A 21,698-nucleotide genomic window follows, 5' to 3' on the forward strand; every position below is an offset into this window, starting at 1 on the left:
TGGATTTTCCGTTTTCCCGTGTTGTAGGTTTTTTCCCCAGGGTCCCTCCAAAAACTGAGAATCGAGGTTCCACTGTATGTCTTTAATGAGAAATATGTACTTCGGACGTTGGTGTATTTTATCTAGTTGATCTGTTTCATATTGTCCTAGATTTCGTATTAATGGGTTATGGCGTTGGGACTTGTAGAAGTTTATTGTGAGTGTGAGTGTATCATCTGCTATGTAGGATATTTTTGTCATGTCATAGAGTGGAACGATGGGTATGGAGTTATCTTTAACGGCCAGGTATAGTACCCAGTTCTGTATACGTTGTATTTCTTGTATGGTAGAGCGAGGTTAAAAGCCTATGGCTGGTATGGCATAGGTAGAGGCATGATTTTTTCGCATTAGCAATAAACGCGACAAAAAATATTTTGAAGTGATTTTACGATATCTTTACGAATCATGTGTTTCTGGTTAAGAAAATATGGATATTGTGTTCGCGAATTAAAGCGATAAGGCCATTTTAAAGCTAAATTCAATTATTTTGCAATAAGTACGATATTACAGCGAAATCTGTGGTGAATAGCAATCTTGACATTTTGTTCCAAGATTATATACGAAAAGAAGAGGAAAAGCGAACAAAGATTCATCAACAGGAAAGAAATATATTATCATTAATGTTCTGCAAAATCTCTTTTAAGACATGGCATCAAAGAAAAGGGGTTGGCTCCAGGCTTCTTGCCAAACAAAATGTTTGGAATGTTGTTCTTGTGGTGGCTGGTAATCCCATCCCAGATTGTCTCTTCACGGCATTGTGCAATCCTGGAATCCCTAATGACTTCTACAAGCAGCACCATTGACTGGTGTATTTTGGCTTCGTGGTCAGGTAAAATTAAGAAAGTGATCACAGACAGTAGCGAAGATGGGTCGCTCGACAAGTGTTACGGTGCACAGCAGAGCTAAACAGTTTGCAAGGGAAGGTTTATACACTTCGGAAAGCAATATTTGAATGTGTAAATTTTGTAATGTTCGTATCAATTGGGAGAGAAAAGATACTGCGTCAAAACATTGTTTTAAAAAATAAGGAACCTTCAGAACCTAAATTTAGCACTCCAATAGTGAAACGACAGACAACAATATAGAACTCTCATTACATATGCAAAAGAAAGCTAATAGTGAAAAAATAGAATTAATTCACGAAACAACAGCGATGCTACTCAAAAGCCAACATCCCACTGGAGAAGGTAGACGACCCTGCAGTCTGGAAATGGCTTCAAAAGTATGTACCAGGTATGAACAGTCTATCAATTAAACCTGCACAATCAACGATCAGTGATAGTAAGACTAGGTTTTCTAACGCGCGCGCACGTGTGTGTGTGTGTGTGGGGGGGGGGGGGGGGGGTAACCCATTCAGTGTTTTGGTTATGTAGAGTGAGTTGGTGGTGTGGTTGTTTAAATCTGCATTTGAAGTGTACAGCGTTGGTTGTATGTGTGTTCACTTGAATTTTTCACTTAGTGAGCCAGGTTTCGAGCTCATTCAGGTGGTTTTGTTAGTATTTTGTTGCTATGTTGGGGTTTCTGCTCTTGGCCATGATGGCTGTGTCGGCGTAGATGGCTGATAGGGTGTTTTTGGCACAAGAGATACCATTAATGTGTTGGAGGAAGAGAATTGGTCTGATAATACTGCTTTGTTGGTACACCTGAGTGTATGTTTTTCTGGGTTGAGTTGATAAAGAATTTTCAATTTATTTAGTGTTTTTTTATTATTTCAATATAAGTTGGGTGGAGTTTAAAGTGAATTAATTTGTAGCTGAGTTTTAGATAGTGGACTCTGTCGAGGGTTTGGCTTTAATCTAGGAAGATTGCAGTGGTACCCGGTTTTTGTTGGTATCCCTGTGTTGTATTCCTTGATGCGAAGGAGTTATTGTGTGGTGAGTAATAGGATTTAAACTGAACTGCTCATTTATTAAATTATTATTAAGAGTGTCTTTTATGTGGGGAGATCAAATATAAGTGGGATTTCACTTTTTATTTAAATTTATTTATTGAAAAACGTAACTCAATAATAATAATTTTTTTTCCCACATAGTTTCCTTATGGGATATAAATTTCATATTGATTGGTCTGTATTACTTTAAAAATTATATTCTATCGGTTCCACCTTTTCAGTACACAGTGTTCTGTAATGCGAGTTACATTACAAGTTGTTTATCCATGGTACTAGTTTTGACTCCAGATCTGGGTCATCATCAGCCAATGGCACAAATTATACAAGGGATTAAAAAGTCCAAAAACAATGTACAAGCACATAACAGGAATCATGCGTGGATTAAACTGATCAATTAAAAAGATTAAAATTGTCTGTGAGAAATGGTTACAGTAATGTTAAAACTTGTCTGTGCATATTATACATGGGGCACTTGAAAGTCGTTAAAAAGTTTTTAGGTAACTATTCTTGATGCTGAAAAGAATTGAATTCAATCAACGTTATGATAAATTCAAGTATGAAAGCTTTCACGGCCGGTGTCAACATAATAAAAATCTTCCGGTCTATTATGCCGTGGTCCATTCCTCTCATTTCGTCCAGACGTTTCGACTATTGCCAGCGGGATACAGGAGAGAGTATATTCACGACGCCACAGAAGATGACTACCACAGCAGTAGTCGAAACGTCTGGACGAAATGGGAGGAGTGGACCACGGCATAATAGCCCGGAAGATTTTTATTATGTTATGATAAATAACATATGCGGAATACAATTGCGCATGGAATATGAATAAAGTTAAAATTTGATGATGTCGTTGAAGCTGGTAATGAAGTTTTTGTCATAATCTGATATTTGTATCTCCTTGTCCACATAAGTTGCTCTTTATTTCAATTTTTATTTTTTTCTCATCCAACTTGATATTTGCTTATATTCTACTGTTGTTTAATTGTATTAATCCAGTTTTGTAATACTTGTGTCTTACAGTAATTTTTGATCCAGCTTCTTTCTACGGTCATCATGAATATGAGTTGGCTATTGCTGGCATGTTTGGTGGCTTCAACAGTTCATTTTATGGAAGTTACCATAAGTTAATTCCCAAGGCCCCAGGATTTGATGCTAGGCACAAGCTGTATCAGTTATTTCATTATTTGAATCACTGGTGAGTATTCAGCATTTGTATACCTTTTCTTAAAGTGAAAAATAATTGCCTTGCAAACACAGACAATTTTATTATTAAAGCCAACTTCAGTCATGTAGTGCCCTTGAAGGAAATGTAGATGTTACTACACTTAGTGCATTGAACCAAAAACTTACTCACTTCATGTTTGTGTAATGGAAAGGGTAGGCTTCAATGTTAATGTTGTTTGTTTTTACGTCCCACTAACTACGTTTACGGTTTTCAGAGGGGCAGGCTTCAACACTCATTCATAGGCTATTGTAACATCTTCAATCTTGATATGGGAAGTATAGGACAAGAAGGAACCTACAATGATAAAGATGAAAACAGATGGTGAAAGACCAGAAACTCAAAGTAAAAAGCTTGCTCATATAGTCAAGGGAGTTGTTGGATAATGTTTATCCAGCTTGTGCTATAAATGTAGCTGGCTTCATCATCAGCTGGGAATCCCTTGTAGTGACTGTTCTAGTAAAATAGCATTGTGTTCTTGTGGAAAGTTGATATGGATTCAGGTTGTGAGACCTCAGGGTATCAACCTATTCAGTTTGTATTTACCGTATTTACTCGCGTATTAGACCCCTTTTTTCCCCACTTTTACAGCCAAAAATAATGAAGGGGGGTCCAATATGCGATAACGTCAAAATTTTGTGCAGCGAACACATGACTTCTAGGTTATAAAGAGCTATAAATTGTACGTGTAAACATTCTATACTATTATTTAACAAACTTTAAATGTATTTAAGTTATACTGGCTATTTTCATCGGAAGGCAGTATTTCTAAACATAAAAAGACAAAAAATGGTGAACACGACTTTTAGGCCTACGGTACATATAAAAGTCCGTTTTAGTTACTCATATCACGTCATTCGTTAAATCTCATTAATTTCTCTGGTGAGGTTGACGTCAGGAAGGGCATACGGCCGTAAAAACTCGCTACGAAGATTCGTCTCACTTCATACTCGATCCCATAGAAGAAAGGGATAAGGGTATCGTGTTATCATATAATTAAATATTGATGCAAAAGAACTTGATGGCCAGTCATTTGTCTCTGTCAGTTCAGCAGAAGGCCTACCACACAGTAAACTTGATCACTGCTTTCATTTGAATTATCGCCTTGCGCCGCCAACTTCCCTGCCTTGCTACCGGCGTGTCGGCATTCTAAGTAACGTCATCTTCACTGCTATCTCTCGTCAGTCGCGTCAGCCATGCTTCATTGTTCATTCTCTTTGAGCCATGCACTGCAATCAAGAGCATACGAGGTCCCGTCTTTTTGAACCTTTCAAAAATAATTTCGTTCCCGACTATAGAGTCTAAACAGTGTAAATCTATTCCCAGATGGTCTCTGATATTCGCAGTTGGTGTATATGCAGCAGAAGCCACTCCTTCCGAATAAAGTCGTGCTGTAGAAGGCATGCCAAACCATCAGCTGATAACTAGCGTATGTTATGAGTTGTACTTCCGAATGTAATACATAGTAACTGGAAACATTCTTTTGATAACTGCGGCTGTTGAAACACAGACCCTTATTTTTAAGTATATTTCATGCTTGTTCTCTACATTTATCACATCAGCATTTGCGTAAACAGCTGTCCATGAGATAAGACAGACCACATTGTTTAGGTTAGGTATCGTATATTATCGCCCTGATAGTGCCAAAAGTTCGATGAAAAAAAAATAACAGGAAAATATGCCGTATTTATGGATATCTACAGGTGTGGCGGTAATGCGTTTTATTATCATAATGTTTAATTTTGTATGTTCGTTGTCTCTTTTTTTATTAACGTATACCCGGGCATGTTTTGTTTGGCGTCTCCGAAAATCGTTTAAAGTACGTGGGGACATAAAATTATTATTATTTGTTAGGTACGTTGGCGAATAAAACAATCGTTTTAGTTGAATAGCTTTTATCACGTTTTAAACTTACTTCTCTCCAAATATTTACCTATATTGGCCCGAGTTATGAGATGTTAAACGACCACTTTGTTAATGATCTCGCCTGCTGTATAAATAGCAACAACCGCGAATATTTCTCAACTAAAGTAAACTCGTTTCCTCATCCCGAGGTGGTACAGCTCTTTTTAGACACACCCCCAGTGGAGGGGAGTTACATGTACCGCTTTTACCGCATATCAACCTTCCTCCCATTCGTGAATCTCTGGCAGTACAGTACCGGGAATCGAAGTCAGACCCCGGAAAACAGGAACTTCTTGTGCTAACTATTACGCTGGCGGACATTATTAACTACAAAACACAGACATATAGCATGACTGATGCATGCTCGCAATGTGCGGGTCGGACACGAAGCTAGGCCTATTCACCTATCTGTGCGACGTCATCAGAGCTGCAGTAGACCTACGCTAAAGAGGTGGACATTTCTTAACTACGAAACACAGATGTAACGCATGGATTTGACGCGTTTTTCATTGCGTAGGTCGTACGGACGAAACTATTCACAAATTTGTGCAATGTCATCAGTGCTGCAATAAGACTTGTATCCGCTTCGAAGCGGAATCGTCATCGTTCTCTGACGAATTACGTTGGGGGTCTTATAGGCGAGATTTATTTTTTTCATTTTCTTCGTCTCGAAAAGCCAGGGGGGGGTCTAATACGCGAGGGGGTCTAATACACGAGTAAATACGGTATTTGGAAGTGACTACTGTGAAGGGTACCTTTCTCTAGAATTACTTGTGAGGTTATGGAGAGGTAGCATTTCTCCCTGGAAATGTGATGAACGCACAGAAGGGCACCATCATTTTGCTGGGGATCCTGAACTAACCCTGTTAACTATAGCCTCTTCAACATGAATTTAAGTTAAATACAACTGGTATTCTATTGCTGTATATAGGGTGGTCAGAAACAATGTAAACCGAGAGGGTTGGTCATAATCATCAATAATTTAAAATAATTTTGTATCTTGCACCATTGTCATTTTATAAGCTGCTGAAGTTAACAAATTAGATCACTTCACAGGTGAATTCAAATGGGCTTTGCGAGGCGGTGTTGCTAAATTTGCACATGGCTTGACAGCACCAATTGAAGAATTGGTGCCAACATGGGACAGTGATGTCGACATTGACTAGGCTTAAAATCAATAATAATATTAGATTAAAAATTCCACCTGTTCAATACATAAGTGTTTTTTATTTAAATTTAAGATATAGTTCTTAAGATATTACATACAGGGACATGTTTCACCCATGTTGAGGGCATCATCAGCCTAAAAATCTCAAACCTAAAAGAAAGATAGATCAGTATCCTGATTGTTTTTATACTTAAGAGGTACAATTTGTATAGACTTTTGCAGATGTCTTGTTTTTTAAAATGTGGTAACAAGTGGTTAGTTAGAAGTTTAAAAATAATACGTAAAATTGCTGCGCTGAATTAAAATTTGGTAAAATATGGTGCCTTATTCTGGAGATGGCATAAGTAGCTTATAATAGCTTAATAAATTAGGAATAAAAGTCACTCTTAGTGGTAGTAAGTTGTTAAAGTGCTTAGGAGCGATGACTGGTATTCATCGGAAAACGTAGCTATATTTATAATAAAATTAGCTGGCAGATGTGGTTGTAGCTTCTTGTATTAAAAGTCAAAAGGAAACTATATGAGGTTGTGTAGAGCTTGAGGTGTTATGTCTGAAATAAGAGGAGAATGAAATGTTAAGGAATAATATTAAAGGAGGAGAGAAAAAAGAAAGAAAAAGATATGTGTGAAAATTACTTACCCCTTTGACAGTTGTGATGTTAATTTTGTGATGTAAGTTGAAGAAAATATGTAGTGTGTGAATTTCATTTATCTTTTAACCGTTGTAATGTTAAATAGTTGCCATGGTAGCATTTGAACTTCTATTTTATCTTGTTAACTATTGTAATAACCATCCAACGCAGCATTATAGAAAGAAACCTGGACTGGGACACAGTGTTGTAGGAGGAGTGGTGGAAAGACCGAAGAAAGTGGAGAGGAACCATATTTGCCCCTACCTGGCTACAGCTGGATAAAGGGAAATGATGATGATGATGATGATGATGATGATGATGATGATGATGAACTATTGTAATGCTAGTTAGTTGCCATGGTAGCATTTGAATGAGAAATATTTGTGCTTCTAGTGTTATACTGATGTGAGATTGGTGGGGGTGGGTTGGGAGGGGCGTCGAGTTTAAGTGTCATTGGATGTGGTTGGCCCGTGGGGGCGGAAGGGGAGGGAGCTGTGCCTCCTAAAGTGGGATGGGTCTTGGAAGAAGATAATTTTAGATTGTTTATTAAGTTATTATGTTTATAGATTGCAACAATTTTGGTAAAATTTCGTATAATGGGTTTTTAACTTCAATAATATCGTTAAGGTTTGAATTTTTGTTGTAATATTGTTCTAAAAATATATAGATGTTTTCTAATTCGTTCATTAATTTTACCTACTTTTTAATAACATGTAATTGACTAGGCTTGCGTTGCAATGTAAGTCCAAGTCCACTGTAAGCATGATACTTGATGAACATTGCCTAGCAGCTACCCATGCCGAGAAATCAGCATCAAACACAAGCACACTGTGAATTTCAGCCACTGTCACCGTAGCGTATTTGCTATGGCGCAATCCTGTCATCTCGGAGACCCGTGTTTAGATCTCTCCCCTGGCAAAAATTTTCTTCTGTTGGTGCTCTCAAGCTGGTTTTAAGCCACGTGCAGATTTATCAACACCACCTTGTAAAGCCAATTTGAATTCACCTGCAAAGCGATCTGATTGGCTAACTTCAGCAAACCATAAAATGACAATTGTGTGAGAGATCAAATTATTTATGAGTATGGTGCTTCCATGGCTCAGACGGCAGCGCGCCGGCCTCTCGCCACTGAGTTCTGTGGTTCAAATTCCGGTCATTCCATGTGAGATTTTTGCTGGACAAAGTGTAGGCAAGATAGATTTTTCTCTGGGTACTCTTGTTTTCCCTGTCATTTTTCATTCCAGCAACACTCTCCAATATAATTTCATTTCATCTGGCGATCATTAATCAATCATTGCCTCAGAGGAGTGAGACTGGCTTCGGGAGCCGACACAATTCCTATCCTCGCCGCTAGATGGGGGTTTCATTCGTTCATTCCATTCCTGACTTGGTTGAAACTGGAAGCAGGCTGTAGATTTTCATTTCATTTATTAGTATGACCAACCGTCTTAACGCTCCCTGGTTCACGTTGTTTCCGACCACCCTGTATACTGTAGTTATGAATTCATTTCACTACTCTGACAGAAAATCCAGTACATTATTAAAGCTCTACAGACATGCAGAGTGAAAAGCATGAGAGCACAGGAATGTTTAAAGGAAGGGCTGATAAGCTGTCGATAGAGAGAATGAATGAGCAGTAAGAAATTAAGTATACATTTACAGTATATCTTGCAAAGTACTATTAAAGTATTTTGTAAACCATGTAAATATTGTAAATAATCGGCGGTGGCGGCTGCTACTCATTTCCGAGAATACGTTTTTACTCCTGCAATTCTTCTTAAAGAATGTTGACTCTGTGGAGATGACATTGATGACTGATCAAGCCAATCTTCATATGAAACAAATGACCACACAGGTCACTTCTACAGGTGGGTGGAGGACGCGCTGGATCTGCTTTTCATGGGTTTCAATTTCTTGTCTCCGACGTGCTTGCTCAAACAGTAAGACACCTTCTGCAGTGGCTTTGTGCCAAAGAACACGGTTTTGTGCTGTTGTTGCCCACCAGGTGTTAGCATTTATGTTGGTGCTTTTCGTAGTCTTCTTAAGCTGGTCTTTATAACGTTTCAAAGGAACACATTGAGGCCTTTTGCCATGACCAATCTCACCATAGACAGCTCATTCAGGTGGGGGCAAGCACACAGCCTTGCTTAAGCCCATTTGTGATTGGGAATTCTTCTGATAGCTCATTCAGGTGAAGAACTCGTCCAACCATTCCATCATGAAGAGCCTGGATTAAGCCTACAATACAGCCAGGACAGCCAATGCGCCATAATACCATCCACATAGCTTCTCTAGGAACAGAATCAAAGGCCTTTTCCAGATAGTAAAATACTTAAAAGAAGTGGGATTGTTGTTCTCTGCATTTCTCTTGGATTTGTCTAGCGCAAAAGATCATGTCAATGGTACCTCTTCAGGCACAAAACCCACATTGAGATTCAGGCTGTACCATTTCAGGCACAGTCTGAAGACGGTTCAACAAAATCCTTGCCAGAACTTTTACACCATATTTACGCGAATAATCCCCGTAGCCAATATATTTTTTTAATTTGAGGCACGAAATTGACCCCAATTTTATTTGCGTCAAGGTTGTCAACACACTCCTGGGTCACGTAGTTTTCGGTGTTGGGTGTACAGTTATGCTTTGTGTAACCGCAGATGGAAGAAAACTGCCTTCATATGTCATATTTAAATGGAAAACAATTCAGACTTTTAATTCAAAACTGCCTTTACACTTTTAAAAAGTAGTATTTTACAGAGTAATTTAAATTTGAATTTTCTCGGCATCACGATAGAATGTGTCTTCTCGGATTGCAGGCATAGCTTTCTGCACTTTCACTTGCTTTGGTGTGTCTACGGTGTGTTTCGTAGTTGATAAGTTTGAGTGAAATTGTAATTAGTTTGTATTCAGTGTTTTAAGGAACGCCGCAATATCATGTAGCAGGCAGGCAGTTGTGCAGAGAACTGAGAAGCAAAATCCGCGAACACTGGCGATGTTGACAGTTGGAGAAAAAACATGGCTCATATTTATAATCAATTGGCATGCACCGAACAATATTGTCAATGCCGATGAAACTGCATCTTTTTTTGTCAATGCCGAGATCAAATGGACTTATGGTTGTAAAGTAGATGAGGTTACTATACTGTGTTGCAATGCAGACGGAAGCGAAAGACTTCCTCCCCTCATCATAGGAAAATTCTATAAGCCACGATGTTCCTATATTTATATGCATTGCACCTTGCCGGGTTGGCGCTAATATCTTGATTGACTATCAATACGGAATAAAAATGAAATTTATCAAGCCACGATGTTTTCGTGCAAGTACAAGGCATCTAAAAATACAAACTACAGTATTCCAAAAAATAAGGCACTTGCACAGGGGAGCTAGCATAATTTGTCCTCGTCTTTGAATCTTGTTTCTTTCTATTTCGTTGCATGAGGTTATGTTTGCCCGTGATTTATCCAAGTACTTTATTTGAATAATACAGTGGAACCTCGATTATCCGTTCCCGGAAAATACGTTTTCCCGGTATATGCGTTCAAATTACGTGGTCCCGCGAACATCGTAATTAAATCACGTTGTAAAAGTCCCACATTATCCGTTCCTCGAAGAAACGATTTCCCGGATCAACCGTCCAGAAATTCCAGTCCCATCAACGCTAAATCCTCGATCAATCGTTTTTTAATAAACTGTATCTCACAAAAGGATGGCTATGGCATATTTATGGATCTTGGCGTTAACGCCCCGTCACTGCGATAATTAAAGCAAGTACTGTACCGGTACTGGAAAAGCAATCGGCGGTGAACTTGCATAAGGGACCATCTTAGCATCGCATTCGGGTGGTATTGTTTAGAGAATCTCGGAAAATCATAAAGCAGAGAGTGGCGACAACAATTGCAAGGAGACACGGCGCATTTCGACAGCTCTGCTTGAAGACGGAACGAGTTTCGTCAAATGTTCGCACTTATAAAACGTCCATATTATGTCCAGGGTTAGATGTTTATATTTTTACTTTTTTCGATCGTACTGCCGAAGAGGTTTTTGGCACTTTGCTCAGGGCACTGCAGAGTAACTGGGCTTTCAGGCAGGAATCGAAACTGCTTCTTAACACAAATTCAGTATTTTTGATATTATCGTACATGATTATGTTAGCGAGACCAAAACACATGTTGCACCTAAATGTAATTTTAAAAAAAGAAAGCCATGGGAGGTCTTGGAATTGCCTATTACTGTTTAGGTCCTAACGTAAGACTGGGAATTTTACGTTTTCGTGTTAGAATACCAAAAACCGCAGTCGTTTTATTTGCGCACGTTACATTTTAAGTGGTTGGTATAATTTCAAACTCGTACTGACATGTGCAGCGAGCGCGCTTTCCAGATGACCTCAAGGTCACGAATAAACGTAATTTCTGAAGTTTTTATATTTCTTTTATCTTTCCAATTTGATTGAATTTGTGACGCGCAGAATTGAATATAATGCATTCGAGAACTTTTAAGAATCGATACTTACATTCGAAACCATGTTTTCAAGTTCAACATAACCTTTAAAAGTCGACGTAGGCCTAATTTGCGCGGTACGAGATTTCCAGAAACTGACTACGAACAGTATACCGGAGACCAAATTACAATGAAAGATTAAGAAATGAACGGATTTCGCATTCATTTTGGGTGCTTTCGTATCTAATGTGCTTTATTTTATTAGATAAGAGAATTAAAAACTACTTGTGGTCGATTGTCGTTTGGCTTGGCGTTATTAGATTTTTCGAAGAGTTTGGCTAGCTTAATCAAAGTCGCTGAACTGAAAGAAGTTTTCATGGGAAACTGACGAATATTCCCCTGTAAAACTGAATATAAAGTATCGAAATTTTGAACTCGCGTACCGGTAATTAATGCGGTTTCGTGGTCTAACATGCCCGCCTCTCATCCAGAGGCCCGGGTTCGATTGCGCCAGGTCAGACAATTTTACCTGGATATAAGTCTGGTTCCAGGACCACTCAGCCTATGTGATTACCTTTAATTGTGGAGCTATCTAATGGTGAGATGGCGACCCCGATCTACAGAGCCAGGAATATCGGCCGAGAGGATTCGTCGCACTGACCATGCGCACCTCGTAATCTGGAGTCCTTCGGGCTGAGCAGCGGTCGCTTGGCAGGCAAAGTCCCACTGGGGCTGTAGTTTGGTTTGGTTTAGGAGTTTTGTAAGATTATAATTATACATATTTCATTTTTGTGATGTTTAGCCAAATTGCTGATGGTTTTCATTCATTCCCGGATTTTCCGTTTTCCCGTATTGTACGTTTTATTTTCATGGTCCCTCGAAAAACGGAGAATCGAGGTTTCACTGTATAAATCGTCGTTGCCGGGACTAAACCTCGTATGTGATAATATTTTTTGAGATATACTGACCCGCAGCACATACATTATGAGGAGCGAGAATGCCTTGACAATATTCACACAGTATTGCACCTTAGATGACAGAACCTTACCGGCCAAAGTTCTAAGCTAAAATATTTCACATAGGAGGTTTTGACCCGGCAGCGACGAAATGCACTTTGTGGGATACATTTCGGAAATAGTTTTTTTCCATGGCATTTGAAAGGCTTAAACTGTGAATCAAGGGTTGGCATTTCTGAATTACGACAAATGCCATGGCGGGAAATCGTACAAGCTGGTACAAGGATAGAGTCGCTGTCCTTTGTTGCAATGCAGAGAGAAGCGAGAGATTTCCGACTTCCTCCCCTTGTCATAAGAATGTTCGATAAGCCATGATGTTTTAAGGGCATTGGGTACTTTCCATGTAAGTACAAGGCATCGAAAATGCATACAGCACAGTAATCCCTGGTCTGTTAGTATTTTACTTGGTTTTCCCATTTTAGGCAGTACGATTTTCAATATGCATCATAAGACTTGTTTAGAATTTGCCCTCTAGATTGGTTGCAACGATATATACTTGGAGAATACATCCATGATGACCACAATGAACTTTCGCCCTTTTTTGCCTGTAGGTAGCTGACCAAAAATATCAATTGTATACATCTCTCATGGCTTGGTCGGCAGTATGGCGATAAGTTGGTGTTTGGTTAAGAATGTATTATGTTTAGTTCCTTGACAGATGTCACATGTCTAATTGTATTGTTAATCATTCTCCTTAACTCTTTCTAAGTGAACCACTCTAAGATGGTTTGTGTCACCTGATCTATGCCTCCATGTCCATTGATTCTGTGGGTATGCCAAATAATATTTTTCTGCAACTCCTTCGGTATCACAATACGTATTTTAACTCTGCTTTTATCTATATAGCTTTTTAGCATCTCATTTCTTAATACATATACCCGTGTTATTCCCGTTTCTCTGGCGTTGTCAGGAATATTTTCTGCTAATTTTCTTATGATGCGATTTAGATTTTCATCCGACTTTTGCAATTTATCCAGCAATTCCTCATCTTGTTGTACTAATTCTATATGTTGGACTATTTCTTCTTGTTCCATTGGATTTCGACTTAATACATCCGCCAATACGTAATCCTTTCTGCTACAATGTTCAATTTTCATTTGGAACTGCTGCCTTTAATCCGAAAATCAACGCTTTATCATCTGTTCTTATAATTATACGCTACCCACATATAATTTTCCTCCATTGTTGCAAGGCATAAACTATTGCTAAGAGTTCTTGCTCCGTTGTTGTATAATGTTGTTCATGATTTCTTAGTTTCCTAGTGGTGAATGCCAAATATATGTGTCTTTTGGGGATGTTCTTCTCCTCTTGGTATAAACATGCTCCTATTCCTATATTAGTGCATCCGATTGTATAATAAATTCTTTCTTGTAATCTGGATAGCCTAGTTTTATACTGTTAAACATTAACTTTTTCATTTCCAGGAATGCCTGTTTTGTTTCTTCATTCCTTTTCCACCTGTTATTTATCTTTAAGAGCTCTTGTAACGGTGCTGCTACTTTAGTATATCCATCGCAATGGTCAGCGAAGAATTCCATCATCCCTAGAAATTGCCTCACTTGCTTAATCTTCGTTGGGCAAGGAAAATCACAGAATGCTTTTATTTTTATTGGGTTAGGTCGTATCCCTCCTGGTTTAGGAAGAAGAACAGTCAGAAGATTACAAGGTATGGCTGGGGAGACAGACGAACAAAAACCATGATTGATTATATAATCATAGAGAAAGAACACCGGAAGAACCTTGTAGATGTAACAGCCATGCCTGAAGAAGTCTTTGGTGGAGATCATAGAGTTGTGATAGGAAAATTGAAAGTTGGAAAGATTGAAAAACCCCAATTAAGAAGAAAGAGAAGAATTAAAGTATGGAAGTTGAAGGAGAAAAGCATACAAGAAGAATTTCAAAGGGAAATAATACCCTTGGTACCCAGGACAGAGGTGGGGAATGTTGAAGAGGAATGGAAAAGATTTAAGGAAGCACTGGTTGGATGTGCAGAAAAGGTGTGTGGTAGAACATCAGGAAATGTGAAAGACAAAGAAACACACTGGTGGAATGATAGGGTAAAGATTAAAGTGAAGGAAAAGAAAATGGCATGGAAAGCATGGAAAACATCTAAGACTGAAGAAAGTGGAAGAAAATATGTGGAGGCAAAGAATTTGGCCAAGAAAGTAGTGGAGGAAGAAAAGAGGAAAAGCTGGGCCTTATTCACACAGAAATTGAGAGATGATACACAGGGCAGCAAGAAATTACTGTATGGTATCTTAAGAAACAAAAAGAGAGATCAAGTAAACACCAGATTTGTGAAGGATGAAGGTGGCATAATTTTAACAAAGCCAGAAGAAATAAGGAATAGATGGAGAGAGTATTTTCAGAAGCTGCTGAACATAAGAACGGATGACAGTCATTCAATGGACGACCAGGAAAGGGAATTAGTTGATGAAGAAATGGATAAAGAAATTACAATGAATGAAATTGAAATGGCAGTAAGAAAGATGAAGAATGGAAAAACTGCTGGAATAGATGAAATTTCACTGGAGATGATAAAGGCAGTTGGAGCTGTAGGCCTGCAGTGGACATATCGGGTTCTCAGGAATGTCTGGGAGAATAAGGAGGTCCCTGAGGATTGGCAAAAAGGAATAATCATCCCAATTTTCAAGAAAGGTGATAAGAAAGTTTTGAAGAACTACAGGGGAATTACTCTAATATCCCATGTTGCTAAGATAATGGAAAGGATACTGGAAAGTAGAATAAGGTTGAGGGTTGAGAAGCAGATACAGGAAAATCAGTTTGGTTTCAGAAGTGGAAGGTCAACAATAGAGCCCATTTTCATTATGAGACAACTAATGGAAAAGCATTAGGAGTACGGGAATGATATGGTGATGACATTCATTGATATTGAAAAGGCAATGTCCCTAGGACGAAAGTTTGGGACAGTCTGGTGCAAAAAGGAATTGGACAGGGATTAATAAAAATGATCATGGCATTGTATAAGGAATGTTGTAGTTGCGTGCAAACACAAGTTGGCAGGACAAGTTGGTTCAAAATAACTAGTGGGCTGAGACAGGGAAGTGTTCCATCACCAATCCTGTTTACAATAGTAATGGATGACATCATGAGAACAGCAAAAGCAGCATATGGAGGAAGAGAAATGAACATGATGTTATTTGCAGATGATATTGTGATTGGGGAGAAGACGACAGGAAGGTTCAAGAACAGTTGAATGTGGTGAATGGGAAGATCGAAGAATGTGGATTTAAAATAAGTGTAGAAAAGAGTAAAACTCTTGTTATGACTAAAGGGGAGAAAGAAGGGAAAGGTCCGATTAGACTTGCAGACAAGCACCTGGAAGTAGTGGAAACGTTTAAATACCTGGGGAGTGAATTAAAGGAGAATGCTCGACTGGATGCTGAGATTAGTAAAAGGATTCAAGCTGGAAGTTGTTTCTATCATAGTGTAAGAAACATGTTATGGGACAAGGATGTGCCAATGGAAGCAAAGGATACTATGTACAAGATGTATTACGTACCCATAACAACTTACGGAGCAGAAACTTGGACAATGACAAAGAAGGATGAGAGTCGAATACAGGCAGCCGAAATGAAATTCTTGAGGAGTGTGATACAGAAGAGTAGAAGAGACAAAATAAGGAATGAGAAAATCCGGGAAGAAGTTGGAGTGGAAAAAATGAATGATAGAATAGAGAAGAGCCGACTAAGATGGTTTGGGCACATAAAGCGAATGAGCGACGAAAGAATGCCAAAAAAGGTGATGGAAATGCAAATGCAAGGAAGGAGAGGCCATGGACGACCACGATTGAGATGGAAGGATACCATCCAACGCAGCATTATAGAAAGAAACCTGGACTGGGACACAGTGTTGGAGGAGTGGTAGAAAGACCGAAGAAAGTGGAGAGGAACCATATTTGCCCCTACCCGGCTACAGCTGGATAAAGGGAAATGATGATGATGAGGTCGTATCCCTGCTCCATCAATAATGTGTCCTACGAATAATATCTGTTTTTGACAGAACTTTGATTTCGTCAGCTTTATCTTAAAACCTATGCCTTCAAGTTTTCTAAGAGTTTTGCCAATTTTTTCACAGTGCTCTTCAAATGTTTGCGTTGTGAATACCAGATCGTACACATAACATGTCACGTAATGTTTCACCTACGATATTAAGTTTCTGTCCAAGACCCTTATCAGCACTGTACAGCTGTTCTTAAGACCGAACGGTAGCCTACAGTATGCATATGTTTGGTTGTTAAATATGAATCCAGTAAGCAATCTCGATTTTTCTTCCAAGACAATATGATGGAATGATGATGTGAAATCCATGTTAGTAAAATAACACATGTTCCTAAATTTCTTTACACTATATTTTCTTTTCGGTACTTGGTCGTATTCTGGAATTAGTTTTTCTTTTAGTTTTCTGACATCTAATCATATTCTTATGCTTCCGTTGCTTTTTCTTACCACTACCAATGGATTGAGGTATGGTGTAGCTGTCTTAGTTATTATACCATCAGATAACATTTCTTGTATGATTTCTTTAACTTAATTGAAATATTTTTCTGGAATATCATCAACTTTTCCCCTTCATGGAGTCCAGTCATTTACTAGTAACTTATATTTAAAATTTGGGATTTGGCAGGGTTTATTCTTAAAAATATCTTCATCATCGTTATCGTTGACCAACTCCAGTTTCCCAGGTGTGGTATACGAGCCCCTTCCATTTTGTTTAGTCCATGAACCATTCTTTGTTCACAATTCGCTCCCAATCCTGTCCTTTCTTTTCTACATCCTTCTTCACTAAGCCTGTCCATTTTTCTCTAGGTCTGCCATCTGGTCTCCTTCCCCTTATTTCTCTTTCATACTCCTTTCTTGCAGACCTATTGGCACTCATATTTTTCACATGACCAAACCACTTCAGTTTTGCCTTTTGGATCTTCTGGAGTAAGGAGTCTTCTAGTCCTGCATCTTCTCTGACTTTCATTCCTGATTTTATCCTTCCTGGTCTTCTGGACCATTGTGCGAAGGAACTTCATTTCTGCTGCTTGGAGTTTCGAGTTGTCCTTTCTTGTTAATGTAGCGGTTTCCAGACTATGTGAGGATAGGGGTGTACTATGATTTATACAATGTCTTCTTGGTTTTGAGTGGTACTTGTTTATCCCTTAGTAGCTGTCTTACTTGGAGGTAAAAATGTATTGCTTAGCTGATTCGACTGTTTACTTCATATTTAGCTACGTTATCCTTGGACATTATACTACCCAAGTACTTAAATTCTGTGACACAGTCCAGCTTAGTGCCATTTAGCATGATTTCTGACTGACTCTGACTTCTGTACCTTTAACACCACCGTTTTAGCCTTGTTGATGTTTAATCCATATCTCTCAAACTCCTGACTCCACCCCTGCAGCCTCTCTTCCACATCTTTCTCTGAGTTACCCCAAATTACTACATCATCTGCAAATGCAAATGCTTTTAAGTCTTGTTGCCCCTTTTCTTTTAGTGCCTTTAATATGGTATCCATTACAATGATAAATAATAGGGGTGACAAAGCACTACCTTGTTGTACTCCCCTTTTTGTCTGAAACCATTCTGACAGTCCAGAACCGAATTGTACACAGCTTCTGTTTTTCTCGTAAAGCACCTTAACTTTTGAAATTAGACTATCTCGAACTTTGAGCCTTCTCAGGCACTCCCAAATAAGCTCCCTTGGTATGCTGTCATAGGCCTTTTCACTGTTAAGGAACAGTGGATATAAGGGCTTCTCTTTTTCGCAATGTTTTTCCATTATCATCCTGACAGCAAATATAAGATCTGTTGTTGATCTTCCAGGCCTAAAGCAATATTCTTTCTCTTCTAAAAGTGGTTCTACAATTTCTCGTAATCTATCTATAATTTTCTCCAGAATTTTTAGTCCATGGGAGAGTAGAGTGATGCCACAGTAGTTGATACATTTCCGTCTGCTGCCTTTCTTGATTATAGGTACAATTATACCTTTCTTCCAGTCTTTGGGGATGGTATTTTGCTGCCATACTACCTTTAGTAGTCTATATAGCCATTGGATTGCTGGGGTTCCTCCTGTTCTCAACATGTCCACACTTAACTCATCTATTCTTGCATTTTTCCCTTTCTTCATACTTTCAAGGCTCTTCTCTATCTCCAGCCATATGATTGGTGGCGCTATATTTTTGCTGGGCTCTACACTTTTTCCAGATTCTTCTCTTGTTTTGAATTACATTTGATGCCTCTCCTTTCAGGAGCTTGTCAAAGAAGGTCTTGAATTCTCTCCTGATTCCATCTTCTTCTTGTACTACTGATCCATTGTCCTGCTCTCTTACCTTGATGTCCTTGATTATTTCGCTTGTTTTGAATTACTCTGTAAAGAATTTTCTTGTTTCCTCTGCTGTCCTCTTCCAACTTTTCCACAAACTCATTCCATTTTTTCTTTATCTCTTCTCTTACTATCCTCTTAGCTGTGAGGTCTTTTGCCCTGTAGAGTTCCTGTAGTTAAGCCATTTCTTGTGCATCTTTTTGCTTTTCTTTGTCTAGCATCTTTTTTTTGGGTCCAATTTCTCTCTTTTATAGCCAATCTGACTCTGTCATTCCGCCAAGGTGTCTCGTTTTCTTTCATGGTCGATTCTGTTACTCCACATAGGTCTTTAGCTTCACCCACCAAAGTATCTTTAAAAATTTTCCATTCTTCTTCTTCTGTATTCATTTCCCCTTTTGGTAAATGTCTCTGTATCCTTATTTTATCTTCTTCCTTCAGTTTGGCTTCTTCTAATCTCCAAGTCTTCACTTTACGTTTTCTTTTTCTTTACTTCAGGGTTGTGTTAGCCACATGATTTAGGTCTGCAATCAATAATCTATGATCACTGTCCATACTCTCACTGGGGATAACTTTGACATCAGTTACATATTTCCCTCCTCCTTTGTTAGTGATGATATAGTCAATGAGAGACTTATGTTTTCCATCCAAGCTATATCTCGTTATCTTGTGCTTGTTTTTGGAAGAAGGTATTTTTGATGATCAATCCATTTCTTCTGCACAAACCAAGCAGTTGTTCGCCTTCTGCATTTCTGTTCCCAAATCCATGTGGTCCAATGATTTCGTCATAACCATGTCTGTCTGTTCCAACTTGTGCATTTTCTTCATCAATGATATCTTCTAGATCTTGACAGAATTGATCATTCTCTTGACCACTACATTCAACTTCAGTAATGGCATCCACGTCTTTTGTTATCTGGCCTCTTCCTCGTGTCCACTCCATACTAATTTGTACCCCAGCTATCTCTGAGAATCTTGCTACCTGCCTTCCTCCATTTTGTTTCACTCATTCCCAATATGGATAGATTTTTCATCTTCATCATATCGATAAGTTCTTCAGGTTTTCAAGTCAGGATTAAAATATACTTAGTCCCAATTCTTACATTGTTCTTCGGACATATCTGTCTTTCATCAGAGCCATGTTGTCCGTCATACCTGCCAGATCTGCTCGAAGACTTTGTCAATTTTGGTATTTTTTTTATCTCCATCCGAGGCTCGTTTGATTGTTGATAGCACTTCGAAGACGCTACCACTGGCTTGCTAGGCCTACCATGCATTTTTGCGTCGTTACTTTGTTATTCACTAGATGGTCGGTGCCTGACACGCATTTCCTCATGTCGGTTAAGTATTGGTTTACCCGCCAATCCTCGGGAGGCTGATTGCAGTGGTTGCCCACTGGGCGATGGGGTCGCCACATCTCTACGCCTCTTAAAAATATCTAATATTGCTTCAAAATTTCATATAGTTTCATCTTTTCCACCGATTAAATCTCAGTTCATACCTGACAACCCTTCCGATTTTCCCGGAAACTTTCCGTTTTTAACTCGTCTTCCGATTTTCTTATTTATTTATACTTTTTCCTATTTTTGACCAATATAACCTCCAGTATGGCCATTTGTACTTTTCCGCTAGGATAAATTCTTGTGTGCTCGTGTAATTTACGAAACCTCATTTTCATGCGTATTTATTTGATGCTTTATTTCGTGTGTGTTTTGTCCTTCGCCTTTGTGTATCGTGTTTCCCGCTCACCACAACAGCGTGTGCACTTTATACAGCTGGGGATTCGGGATGGCAATCGTCCTGCAAGCAAGAGAGACTAGTGCGCGCTAGCGACTCAGTTAATCAGGACGAAAAAATAAGTTTCTTATTGTGTTGTTCGCGCGTTGCTGACATCGTTTCTGTTCGTAGTTTCGTCGGAGTTGCAGGCCATGTGGTTTTTCTTGTGTTTCGAGGCTTTCCCCCTCTGTCAAAGTCGTATGTTAATAATGTATGGGACATATTGAATTGTTTTGTATGTGGTAGTTTCGCATATTTAAGTATATGATTTTAATGAGTTGAATGTATTTAAGGGGGTTGTGTCGGTGCCAGTTTCTGGTATTTTCTCTTCTCGTTATGGCCAAAAAATATAACAAACGTTATCTCCAAGTGTTCAGAGATATCCATAAATTTCTGTTCATTTTACCGTCTGGTAAAGGAAAGTACCGTATTTTCTCGCATAATTATCGCCCTTGCATAATTTATGCATCCCAGTCTTTTTGGGCCCAAAGTGGACAAATGGAAATATTCACGTATTTGACGCACCCACATCTTCGAACATCCATCACGCAGCACCGGATGCGTTTCAAAATAAAGATGTCAACTACTCAAGTAGCAGCCTTCCTATTGCGAAAGCGGGCATTCCAAATACAGGGCAACATGCTGTTATTAGCTGGCAGGAAATTCCATTTATTACATGTTATAAATCTCATTTTTGGTCCGTATTGTAAATTTACAGTTCAACAACAATAAACGTGTTTTAATTTATTCCACCTATTCAGTACTTTTATTTTCACTTATAGTGGTTACATAAATAGAGTCTCAGTTAAATGGGACATGTTTCGCCCTAAAAACATTCATCAAGAGTACAACTAATATTAAAAGTGGAAGCTAAAAGTTTAGCCAGTTATTAAAATTCGGGACATAAAAATGTGAAAAATGATACAATATATAAAGATGCTAATGGAAACACTGTCAATGATTAAACTATAATCTTGTCGGAGACTAAAACTTCTTCCATTAAAATTCTGATTAAAACAGTTGATTTAAAATATTAGTGGAAAACCAAAGTGGTAATAATATAAAGCCAACAATATGAGGGCGTGAACACAAGCATAAACATGATTGTCATAAATACAATCTGTCCAAGGCCGCTGATGAACTTCGTCAGCATAAAGTGAGACAGAAGCATCAGTTGAAAAATTGTAAGTGGCCCTTAGTACCGGTAGGTAACCTTGCCAGGAAATGTCAGTAGATACTGAAATAATGTTTTCTGTAAGAGAAGGAAAAGATGAATTAAGA

General features: G+C 38.6%; 1 protein-coding gene across 3 annotated transcripts in view; it reads left to right on the top strand.

Annotated features, from left to right (window-relative positions):
• LOC136878954 (ketosamine-3-kinase) overlaps nucleotides 1-21,698 on the top strand; it is a 116,189-nt gene that overhangs the window by 83,693 nt on the left and 10,798 nt on the right. For 2 of the 3 annotated variants that reach the window (XM_067152592.2, XM_068228887.1), the window contains one exon: nucleotides 2,954-3,128. In XM_067152592.2, coding sequence (XP_067008693.2) covers nucleotides 2,954-3,128 — 175 coding nt within the window. The remainder of the gene's footprint in view (nucleotides 1-2,953; nucleotides 3,129-21,698) is intronic. The other variant, XM_068228886.1, reaches the window with a different exon arrangement.

This window comes from Anabrus simplex, chromosome 8 (genome assembly GCF_040414725.1).
Source record: "Anabrus simplex isolate iqAnaSimp1 chromosome 8, ASM4041472v1, whole genome shotgun sequence".
In the NCBI taxonomy this organism is placed as follows: domain Eukaryota; kingdom Metazoa; phylum Arthropoda; class Insecta; order Orthoptera; family Tettigoniidae; genus Anabrus; species Anabrus simplex.